This window comes from Bubalus kerabau, chromosome 17 (genome assembly GCF_029407905.1).
Source record: "Bubalus kerabau isolate K-KA32 ecotype Philippines breed swamp buffalo chromosome 17, PCC_UOA_SB_1v2, whole genome shotgun sequence".
NCBI lineage: Eukaryota > Metazoa > Chordata > Mammalia > Artiodactyla > Bovidae > Bubalus > Bubalus kerabau.
In genome coordinates this window covers 53,323,533-53,334,683 of record NC_073640.1, presented here as the reverse complement: position 1 = coordinate 53,334,683, position 11,151 = coordinate 53,323,533, and the positions used below count along the sequence as shown (strand labels likewise).

Here is an 11,151-nt window from a genome sequence, read left to right as displayed (position 1 = left end):
CTCAGAGGTTAAAGCATCTGCCTCCAATGTGGGAGACCCGGGTTCGATCCCTGGGTCGGGAAGATCCCCTGGAGAAGGAAATGGTAACCCACTCCAGTATTCTTGCCTGGAGAATCCCAGGGACGGAGAAGCCTGGTAGGCGAGTCCACAGGGTCGCAAAGAGTTGGACACAACTGAACGACTTCACCTTCACCTTCTCACTCTGAGATCCCAAGTCCAAAGCTCAGGGGCTCCCCAAAATCTTCAGTTCTGGAATGTATCTACTGTCTCCTCCAAAGTCCAGAGCCCTACAGCAGTCTCTCCCCACAGACCACAAATTCCATGTTGGGGCCCTCTCCTTGTTAACCTGACCTGAGGTCCACCCACTCTTTCCTGGTTGGCTGGGTCCCAAGCTAGGCAGGGAGCATAGTGGGGAGTGTACATGAGAGGTAAAACAAGACAATTACATAATCAGGACCAAAGTCTGTCCTGCTTTTCCAGATAGTATAAAAGCCAACCATCTCAGACATCACCACCTGGCCATCACTCCCAGTTGCCACCATGCTGGCCTCAGGGCTGCTCCTCGTGGCTTTGCTGGCCTGTCTGACTATCATGGTCTTGATGTCTGTCTGGCGGCAAAGGAACCTCAAAGGGAAATTGCCTCCAGGGCCCACTCCTCTGCCCTTCATCGGGAACTACCTGCAGCTGAACACCGAGCAGATGTACAACTCCCTCATGAAGGTGTCATGGGGCAGAGATGGATGGAATGGGATGAAGGGGGGCGGCCTGGCCAGTTCGTCTGGGGCTTTATGGCAGGGGGTGGGCAATGTTGGGCAAGAGTCCTAGGAAAGAAGAAGGGAATTTTAAGGATCCAATACCAGGGTCCTGGGGCTTCCCTGGTGGCCCGAAGATAAAGAACCCATCTGCCAATACAGGAGACCCGGGTTTGATCCCTGCACTGGGAAGATGCCCCAGAGAAGGGAATAGCAACCCACTCCAGTATTCTTGCATGGGAAATCCCATGGACATAGAAGCCTGGCAGGCTACAGTCCATAGGGTCACAAAGAGACAGACATGACTGAGCAACTCAACAACAACAATCGGGGTCCTAGCCAGGAAAGACACCTTGAGATGTCCAGCTCCTTGATAGTCAGAACCTGTGAGGAAATGCATCCCAGTATGTGAGGTCTGGGTACAGGGCCAGTTCAGAATAGGGGCTACTCCCACTAACTAACTCCCACTCATCTCTATCAGATCAGCGAGCGCTATGGCCCTGTGTTCACGGTCCACCTGGGGACCCGGCAGATTGTGGTGCTGTGTGGCTATGATGCTGTGAAGGAGGCTCTGGTGGACCAGGCTGAAGAATTCAGTGGGCGAGGCGAACAGGCTACCTTTGACTGGCTCTTCAAAGGCCATGGTGAGGGAGACTGAGGGGAAGGGAGCATGGTCAGACAGACTTCGGGGTCCCCAGCTTTTTTCTCCTGACTGCCTCTGCTATTCCTGTCTCCACTCCTGTGCATTGCTGCCTGCCCCTGCTCTATCTTGTCTTAGCGTCTGCATCTCTGTTTCTCCCTGCTTCTCTCTGCCCCTGTTCCCTTTCACTCGATATCTCTTCTTTCTCTGCATCTCTTAGAGCCTCTTGGGATTTCTGCTTTGGAACCCTGGTCCTCTATCTCCATATGCCTTTTGGTCTTTTTTTTCTTTTCAGCTTCTGGGCTTCCCCCGGTTTCTCTCTCCTTCTCTCTCTCTTTCATCTTCCTTTGTCTTAGAATCTCCCATCATCTCTGCCTCAAAATCTCCATGCCCCCATCTCTTAGTAACAGTCTCTCTTTCCCCCCAGGGCCTCTCTGTTTCTTTCTCCCTGTTTTTCTCTCGTCTCTTTGTGTGTGTCTGTTAGTCGCTCAGTTGTGTCCAACTCTTTGTGACCCCATGGACTGTACCCAGCTGGGATCCTCTGTCCATGGGATTCTCCAGGCAAGAAAACTGGAGTGGGTTGCCATTTCCTCCTCCAGGGATCTTTCCAACCCAGGGATCGAAACCAGGTCATCTGCATTGCAGGTAGATTCTTTACCATCTGAGCCACCAGGGAAGTCCTTTAGAATTTGCCATGGTTATGTCTAACTCCCAGATCTCCATGCATCTTACTTCCCCTCCTTCCCTCCTCTGTCTCCTCTTCCCCTGAGTGTCTCTGTGTCTCTTGGCATATCTGTCTTGCCTCATTCTTTCCGATTCTGTTCTTTGCACTAGGTCTCTCTTTCTGCATTTCTCTGACTCTGCGTTGTTTGTCTCGGTCTGTCTCTTTACCCGCCTTCCCTCCCTCTCCCCTTGCTCTCGCCCACCCTCTATCCCTCCTTCCCCTCTGCACCCTACTCTGGCTCTCTACCCTCCTTTTCCCCCCCTTGCTCTCTCTGTCCACCCCTTCTCTCTCTAGGGAGCCCGGGAGCCTGGGGCTGGTCTGGGCCCTGCCTCGCTCTGCCCTCATCCAACTCCCCCGCTGCCTCCGCAGGCGTGGCGTTCAGCAACGGGGAGCGCGCCAAGCAGCTCCGGCGCTTCTCCATTACAACTCTGCGGGACTTCGGCGTGGGCAAGCGCGGCATCGAAGAGCGCATCCAGGAGGAGGCGGGCTTCCTCATCGAGGCCTTCCGGGGCACTCGCGGTGAGCCGGGGGGACCCTGGAGTGTGCGAGAAGGAGGGAAACACCCGACGCGGCCACAGCGTTCTGGCCCGGGAAGGAGGGGCCACGCTGGGGGAAGGGTTTAGGGTCCGGTGCTGGAAGTTTAGTTCAGCACTGTCGTGCCCTCCTTCACTTCTCAGACCGCATCAGACCGCCGAGCTGACTCTCCGCTAAATCCCTGTCTCCCCCAACCCCCTCCGCTCTCATCCCCCCAGGCGCCTTCATCGATCCCACCTTCTTCCTGAGCCGAACGGTCTCCAATGTCATCAGCTCCATTGTCTTCGGGGACCGCTTTGACTACGAGGACAAAGAGTTCTTGTCACTACTGCGAATGATGCTGGGAAGCTTCCAGTTCACCGCTACGTCTACCGGGCAGGTAACCCGAGTCGACCTGGCTCTACCCTGCCCCTACGGCAACCTGCCGACTCCCCCGCCCCCACCCCGCACACACACACATGAGACAGGTGCCCCAAACTCCCATCCTCCCCCAGACAGGGTCCCCTCAAAACCAGACCACCACTCTTGGACAACTCAACAGTTGCACCAGAGCCCAATACTCATTCTCCAAGGACACCTGGATATCTCAAAAGATGCACCCTCCACCAAAAAAGAAGAAAGAAGAAAAAAACCCTGAAGAAAAGTTACATGTCCTCAACCCAGCTTTCTTACAAGACAGGTGTCCTCATCCCAGCTTATCTTACTGTATAACAAGTGGTCCCTTTTTAGACACTCCATCTCAAAAAAGGGGAGGGGACCTCTTGGTGGTCCAGTGGTTCCGACTCTGCGCTTCCAATGCAGGAGGCATGGGTTCGATCCCTGGTTGGGGAACTAAGATCCCGCATGCTACTTGGCGTGGCAAAAAAAAGAAAAGATATTTTCTTTCCATCTGAATTTCTTAACACCTGGCAAGTGGTCACCTCAGCCTACTTCCTGACTACCTGGACACCTGGTGCTTCAAAATTCAGCCCACCAAAATCATTGGTTATCCACACAGATGTCCCAAACCAGCCCACTGGAATCTCCAGAGAGTGCCTCTTCCCCAGTTCACTTAAATAGCTGAACATGTAGACAGGTACCCCAACCAAGACCCCTAAATGCATAAACACCTAGGTAGATTGTTCCCCACACACCCAAATAAGTGTCCCCTGATCCAGCTCATTTCCAGCACCTACAGAAGTGCCCTCCATTGGCCCATTTGAATATCTGAACACCTAAACAGGTATCTCCCCACCTTAACACCTGCACCCCAGCTCCACTTTAGTACCTCAACACTTGCACAGAAACCCCAACCCAGACCCCCTAAACATCTGGACAGTTGTGTCCAACTGAGACCACACCAATGCCTAAACACTTAGGCAGGTGACCAACCCCCATACAAATCCCCCCTAAATTGCTAAACACCTGGACAGGTGTCTCCCAATCCAACCTCATCTGAATATATGAACCCCGGGTGTGTTTCTCCAATCCAACATCATCTGAATATCTGAATATGCATCCCAGTCCATCTCCCTTTAATCCTTGGACAGGGGCCCTCACACGTAACTCATTGTGAAAACACATGCCCATCCAGCTTCATCAAAATATGTAAACATCTGGGCAGGTGCCTGTAACCCAGTACCTGCCTTGCCCTGAGACAGGGCCCACTCCCACCAGGTCCTGCACACTGACAGCCGTCCTTCCCTCCCCTTCTCCCCTCCCCATCCTCAGCTCTACGAGATGTTCTACTCAGTGATGAAATATCTGCCAGGGCCACAGCAACAGGCCTTTAAGGAGCTGCAGGGACTGGAGGACTTCATAGCCAAGAAGGTGGAACAAAACCAGCGCACGCTGGACCCCAACTCCCCACGGGACTTCATCGACTCCTTCCTCATCCGCATGCAGGAGGTACACCCTCACAGCCAGGATGAAGAAGTCCAGAGCCAGGCAGAGGGAAATCAGGCTGGGGGTGGAGGAGAACAGAGACCCATTGAAATCACCCCTCCCTCAACCTAATAATAACTCACCGGCTCTATGGACGGTTTGAGTAAGCCCCAGGAGTTGGCAATGGACAGGGAAGTCTTGCATGTGGCCATCCATGCGGTCACAGAGTTGGACATGACTGAGCCACTGAACTGAACTAACCTAATAATCTTCACAATCCCAGTGATAATTAACCATCACTCTTCCACTACTGGAGTTCCCAGGTGGCACTAGTGGCAAAGAACCCACCTGCCAATGCAAGAGACATAAGAGATGCGAGTTTCATCCCTGGGTCAGGAAGATCCACTAGAGGAGAACATGGCAACCTACTCCAGTATTCTTGCCTGGAGAATCCCATGGACAGAGGAGCCTGGCGGGCTACAGTCCATGGGGTCGCATGGAGTCAGACATGACTGAAGTGACTTAGCACAGCACACATTCCACCTATTAAGCCGTTCTGCCCACAGGCAGGGCTTATGAATGCGAATCGTGATAGCAAACATTTCTGTAAAACTACCGTGCACCAGGTTTCCAGGTTGCACAAGTGGTAAAGAACCCAACTGCCAATGCAGGAGACAGAAGAGACGCGGGTTTGATCTCTGGGTTGGGAAGATCTCCTGAAAGAATGTATAGCAATCCAGTATTCCTGCCTGGAGAATCCCATGGACAGAGGAGCCTGGTGGGCTACAGCCCATGGAGTCACAAAGAGGTAGACACCACTGAAGTGACTTAGCACGCAGGCCCCAGTGGTTAGGACTCTGCATTCTCACTGCCAAGGGCCCAGGGTTTAATCCCTGGTCAGGGAAGATCCTGCAAGTCACATGGCACAGCCCCCCCAAAAAAGGAGGGGTTTAATTTGAAAAGGTAATAAAATAGTGTTGTTACTTGCTCAGTCGTGTCTGACGGTTTGTGACCCCATGGACGGTAGCCCACCAAGCTCCTCAGTTCATGCACAGGATTCTCCAGGCAGGAATACTGGAGTGGATAACTATTCCTTTCTCCAGGGGATCTTCCTGATCCAGGGATTGAACCCGAGTCTTGTGCATTGCAGGCAGATTCTGTCTGAGCCACCGGGGAAGCCCCTATAAAATAAAGAGATAGGTCCAAAGGGAAAACCCCCAGAAGGGCCCTGAGAGCATAGGGCTTCACGAAGCCCTCCATCCATGCAGGAGAAGGAGAATCCCAACACGGAGTTCTACAGGAAGAACCTGGTGCTGACGACACTGAGCCTCTTCTTTGCGGGCACCGAGACGGTCAGCACGACCATGCGGTATGGCTTCCTGCTGCTCATGAAGCACCCAGATGTGGAGGGTAAGGCTGGAGAGGGCAGGGAAGCGGGCACCATGGACCCCTCCCCCAAATTCCTCTGAGCCTGCTGCAGTGGTCCTATCTCTCACGGGTCCATGGACCCTCAGACACGCTCTGCTCTCTAGAGACTAGGTGATGTTTGGCTGATAAGCACCAGCCAAGTCTCACCAGCTGTTAAAATACTGAAAATATCTGAACTGATTGGTATATAGTTCCTGCGGCTGACCCAACCAAGTGCCCACCGCCCCCTCCTCCAGATATTCCCCAGAACTCTTCCTTTGCACCTCCCCTGTGATTTCCATAGGACCAGGTGAACAAGGTGGGCTTCCCTGGTGGCTCAGTGGTAAAGAACCTGCCTGCCAGTGCAGGAGATGCAGGTTCAATCTCTGGGTCAGGAAGATCCCCTGGAGAAGGAAATGGCAACCCACTCCAGTATTTCTGCCTGGGAAATCCCGTGGACAGAGGAGCCCGGCAGGCTACAGTCCATGGGGTCACAAACAGTCAGACACGACTGAAGCAACTAAACAACAACAAAGTGAACAAGACCCTGCACCAACAGTGTCTACAGCCGACATCTGATCTGAGTGGTCTGCATCCACATCACACATGGGTGTCATGCATGTTGTACATATTTGGATTTTCATTCCTGCCCCGAGTCCCCTCAAGAGCTAAATACGTTCTCCCCACTCCCCTAGCCAAAATCCATGAGGAGATTGACCGCGTGATCGGCAAGAACCGTCATCCCAAGTTTGAGGACCGAGCCAAGATGCCCTACACAGAGGCTGTGATCCATGAGATCCAGAGATTCGGAGACATGATCCCCATGGGCTTGGCCCGCAGAGTCACCAAGGATACCAAGTTTCGAGACTTCCTCCTCCCCAAGGTGCTGCCCCACCCAGCCCGCTCCCTGTGACCCTAAACCCCGTTCCCCTTAGAACCGTCCCAGCCCATGACCCACGGGACCCACTCCCCTAATCAAAGACTTTCCCCACTACCGTGTCCCTGCCACCTTCCCCCTTGGAGACTCCTGAATTCCAGACCTCCCCAAGACCTCTTGCCTCAAGGAATATGAACCCTATGTGTCCCCCAAATTCCTGTCTCAAGAGAAATGAACCTCATTTCCCCTAGACCTTCAAGGACATGATCTCATGTCCCCCAAGCATCCTGCCTAGAGGGACACGAACCCCATGTCTCCCAAGATTCCTTTCTCAGTGAACATGACCCTCCCACCCCCTCAACCTCCTGCCATGGGAAGCATGAACTATGTGTCCCCAAAACCATCTGCTCCAGGAGACACAGAACCCGTGCTCTTCAAACTTCCCTTCTCAGGGGACATAAGCCCCATGTCAGCCAAACTTCCTGTCTCAAGGACATGAATCTCGTGTACCCCAAAGCACCTCCTTCAGAGGACCCCAATTCCCATGCCTTCCCTTGTCCTCACCTAGGGCACCCAAATTCCCCCTCTGCCCACAATGTGCTTTCGTCATACCCATCCCCTACTCCACCTTATCAAAGTCCCCTCCCTCCTCTCAACCAGGGCACTGAAGTGTTCCCTATGCTGGGCTCTGTGCTGAGAGACCCCAAGTTCTTCTCCAACCCCCGAGATTTCAATCCCCAGCACTTCCTGGACGAGAAGGGGCAATTTAAGAAGAGTGATGCTTTTGTGCCCTTCTCCATCGGTAAGAGACACTGCCAAGTCAACACCCACAGGGGCCTCCTTCATCTCTAAGGCTTAACCTAGCTTCTTTCTCCAGCTTGGAAGTCCTTCTTACCATATACCCTGGGGCCAATCAGCAATCCCCATAACTACCAAGAGCCCTGGCCAAAGCGAAAGAAAAGGAATGATCGTACCCCTTTCAAAGATGGGGAAAATCAAGGCCCAGAGTGAGAAATTTAAGTCCAAGGTCATTTAAATCCTTCAGATTCTTAGAAAGGCAATGACAGCAGTAGCCATATTTGAGTGTGTATTTAAGGGTAAGGGGCATCCAAAGTTCCAATTGCTACAGTCTAGGCTCATCCCACCAAAAGTTCTAGGGAAACAGGCTCAGAGAGGAGTAGCAACTTCTCTGCAAGTCTCTCCAGCCTCGATATTCCAGCCCTTCTTCCCTGAGAGGACGCAGCTGGGGGTCGGTAGCGGGGGTCGGGCAACAGTGAGAACAGGCCTCACCTCCCCGCCTCCCACTCTGGTCCTTCAGGAAAGCGGTACTGTTTCGGAGAAGGCCTCGCCAGAATGGAGCTCTTCCTCTTCTTCACCACCATCATGCAGAACTTCCGCTTCAAGTCCCCACAATCGCCCCAGGACATCAACGTGTCCCCCAAACTCGTGGGCTTTGCCACTATCCCTCCAAACTACACCATGAGCTTCCTGCCCCGTTGAGTCAGGGCTGTGCCCGGTTGGGGCTGGTGGGAGGAGCAAATTGGGGAGGGAAAGGCCTGGGCGGGGTTAATAGGGAGAGGAGGGGCTAAGGATGGGGAAAGGAGGGGTATGGGAGCGGAGGGGAGGGGCTAGGGGCGGGGGTAGGGAAGGGGCGGGGCTGTGGATGGGGACTGGGGGAAGGTGGGGAGGAAAGGGCAAGGTAGTTAGAGAAAGAAGAAACGACGACTCTTCGTTCAGCTTGCTAGAGATGAGATGAGAGGAAAAGAAACCTTATGTTATACTTTGAATAGTAACAATAGCAGACATTATTTATTGAACAAGTATTCTGTGTCAGTTCTATGCTTAAAGTGTCTTAAACTCACCTCACTTAATGCTCATAAACCTACGATGATAGGGAACAGTATCTGTGCCCATTTTACAGATAACAAAGATGAGGCCCAGAAAGTTTACGTCTATCTGAGGTCCCACAGAACACAAGTCAGTCAGTACTCAGCAAGTACATGAATACAGATGGCCATACTTAACCCACAGTCCTTGGATAGCATCCCCCCCTCAAGTGAAAACACAGAAACTTACTGTATTATTACACAACCTGAACTGCTCTGTCCAGGGGACTTTTCCAGAGTCCTGATAGGCAGCTCACCTGGCTTCACTACGCACTTGCCTACGCTCTTCCCAACTTGGGCACACTTTGGATGACAGAGAGTATTTTGTGCCTACCACCAGATAAGGCTACTGTGTCCTACGGGAGTCAGACTGTTGTTGGTGTTGTTTTTCTGGATGTGCTAGGTCTTCATTGCTGCATGCAGGCTTTTCTCTAGTTGCAGCAAGAAGGGGCTACTCTTCATTGCAGAGCTTCGACTTCTCATTTTGTAGTGGAGCACGGGCTCTAGGGGCACGGGTTTCAGTAGTTGTGATGCACTGCTTCAGTTGCCCCATAGCAAATGCGATCTTCCCGGACCAGGCATGGAACCTGTATCTCCTGCATTGCAAGACAGATTCTTAGCTACTGGACTACCAGGGAAGCCCTAGAAGTCAGACTTCTTAATAAAATGGATGGGAAAGAGAAGCTCTTTCAGAGAAATGCCAGAAGTTTGGTAGTGGCGCAGCCATGTCTCTGTGTGTGCATGTGTGTGGATGCACACGGGCAAGTATATGATCGCCTGTTCTCCAGAGTATATGCAGGAAGTCATATTTCCTATGAGTTTCTGAAGGTGGGGCTCTCTCTGATGGATCTGAGATCTGTGGTGCATCTCTGAATCACCTGCTTACTCTCAGATAAGTTTGTGTATGTCCCCTTGGAAGTGGCATCCTTCAGCACTGCACAGCCTGAAAATTCATAACACACCTGTTGCCCTAATGGTCCGGGAGTGAGCAACGAGAATGAAGACAGAACACGAAATCTGGTGCAATGGGTCAGGGGACCTGCAGCCTCTGTGGGACTGAGGGGCAGAGTCCACTCTGAGTCCCGCTTTTATTCCTAATTGCAGACTACAAGACTTTCTCAGATCTTATCCTTCTCAAGACACGTGCTGTGTTAACCACGTACTCCTGAATGTCATGGACCACACTGACAGAGTCCAGATCTCCTTGTCTTTACCCCAGGCTGTTTCCTCCTGGGCTAGTCTCGGGAACAGTCAGCAAGTGCACAGGCAGCCTTCATGTCTGACGCCAACCTGGTGTTCCAAGGTCCATGCTTTCATGATCCCAGTCATACTCCCTTCTGGGTCGGGCCTTGGGGTTTGTAAAAAGGTGATTATTCTTAAGAAAAACACGCAATATAATCATTAACACAGTTTCTTAATATATGCTGTTTTTCCAGGTGTTATTTCTGTGGAATTTCACAAGGTTGTGAAAGTACAGTATTAGAAATTCCCACTACACTCATCAGCTTTAGATCTTTGTATTAGACCACTGGTTAGTTCTAACCTTAGATCTAAATGCTACACAGGTGTTGCCTCCACAAAACTTGCCACACTTGAAGGACCAGTGATTTGAGATCGAGTGAAAGGAAATCTGGTCCTTTGAACCCTGCAAGTTTCCTAACAGGCTGATTCTCAGGATTTTCAATTTCCATTGTCTTCGTTTGACCACTTGGGTTCCATGAATTGGCTGCTTCATACTCATTGGGAGGAGCTAAGAATCCACAGTGTCACATTCTTTATTATTACAAGCACGCTATTTAACAATTCAGTGAAGTGAAAAGTGAAAGTGTTAGTCATGTCCAATTCTGTGCGACCCCATAGACTGTAACCCGCCAGGCTCCTCTGTCCATGGGATATCCCAGGCAAGAATACTGGAGTGGGTTGCCATTTCCTTCTCCAGGGGATCTTCCTGACCCAGGGATCAAACCCAGGTCTCCTGCCTTACAAGCAGATTGTTTACCACTTGAGCCACAAGGGAAGTCCCTAACAATCCAGAGTCAGAATCAAACCTTATCCATCCATATACGTGTCACTTTAAGAGGCTTCCAGAAACCACACCTGGGAGAAATCTCAGAATCGTGGCTTAACTAAACTATTGAATCTTGGAACTGCAGAATCCACAATCGTAATCGTGGGATCTCAGGTTCCCACAACCTTAGACTCAGAACGTTTGAATTACTGATGCTTGGAATTCTTGAAGCACAGAATTTTAGCATCAGAGTCTCCCCTGCCCACATCCTTGGGAACTGCATTCTTAGTCCCTCTGGTGGCAAATGTCCATTCTCCAAGTTGAAAGTTCCTTCTGAGAAAGTTAAGAGAGAAAAGGAAGGGCTGGAGCTAGCTGGGTTCTGACAATGAGGCACATCTCCAGGGAAAGGTAGAGTGGCTAGTAGGTCTTTGTCTAGCAAGAAGGGAGACAAGAAGGAAGA

General features: G+C 51.6%; 1 protein-coding gene across 1 annotated transcript; it reads left to right on the top strand.

The window, feature by feature from the left end:
* The first annotated feature begins 540 nt into the window (after window positions 1–540).
* LOC129631429 (cytochrome P450 2A13) lies at window positions 541–8,306 on the top strand. The gene is made up of 9 exons (XM_055552414.1): window positions 541–720; window positions 1,234–1,396; window positions 2,486–2,635; window positions 2,869–3,029; window positions 4,361–4,537; window positions 5,782–5,923; window positions 6,616–6,803; window positions 7,458–7,599; window positions 8,116–8,306. The coding sequence occupies exons 1-9, from the start codon at window positions 541–543 to the stop codon at window positions 8,295–8,297; spliced, it is 1,485 nt and encodes a 494-aa protein (XP_055408389.1). The 3' UTR covers window positions 8,298–8,306.
* The last annotated feature ends 2,845 nt before the right edge of the window (window positions 8,307–11,151 follow it).

What these genes read in the sequence shown, in the direction of transcription:
- LOC129631429 (XM_055552414.1), top strand. Translation starts at nt 541, where the DNA reads ATGCTGGCCTCAGGGCTGCTCCTCGTGGCTTTGCTGGCCTGTCTGACT. An exon ending in GGCCTTCCGGGGCACTCGCG is followed by an intron (nt 2,636 to 2,868) that starts GTGAGCCGGGGG and finishes TCATCCCCCCAG; the next exon opens with GCGCCTTCATCGATCCCACC. An exon ending in GAAGCACCCAGATGTGGAGG is followed by an intron (nt 5,924 to 6,615) that starts GTAAGGCTGGAG and finishes CCACTCCCCTAG; the next exon opens with CCAAAATCCATGAGGAGATT.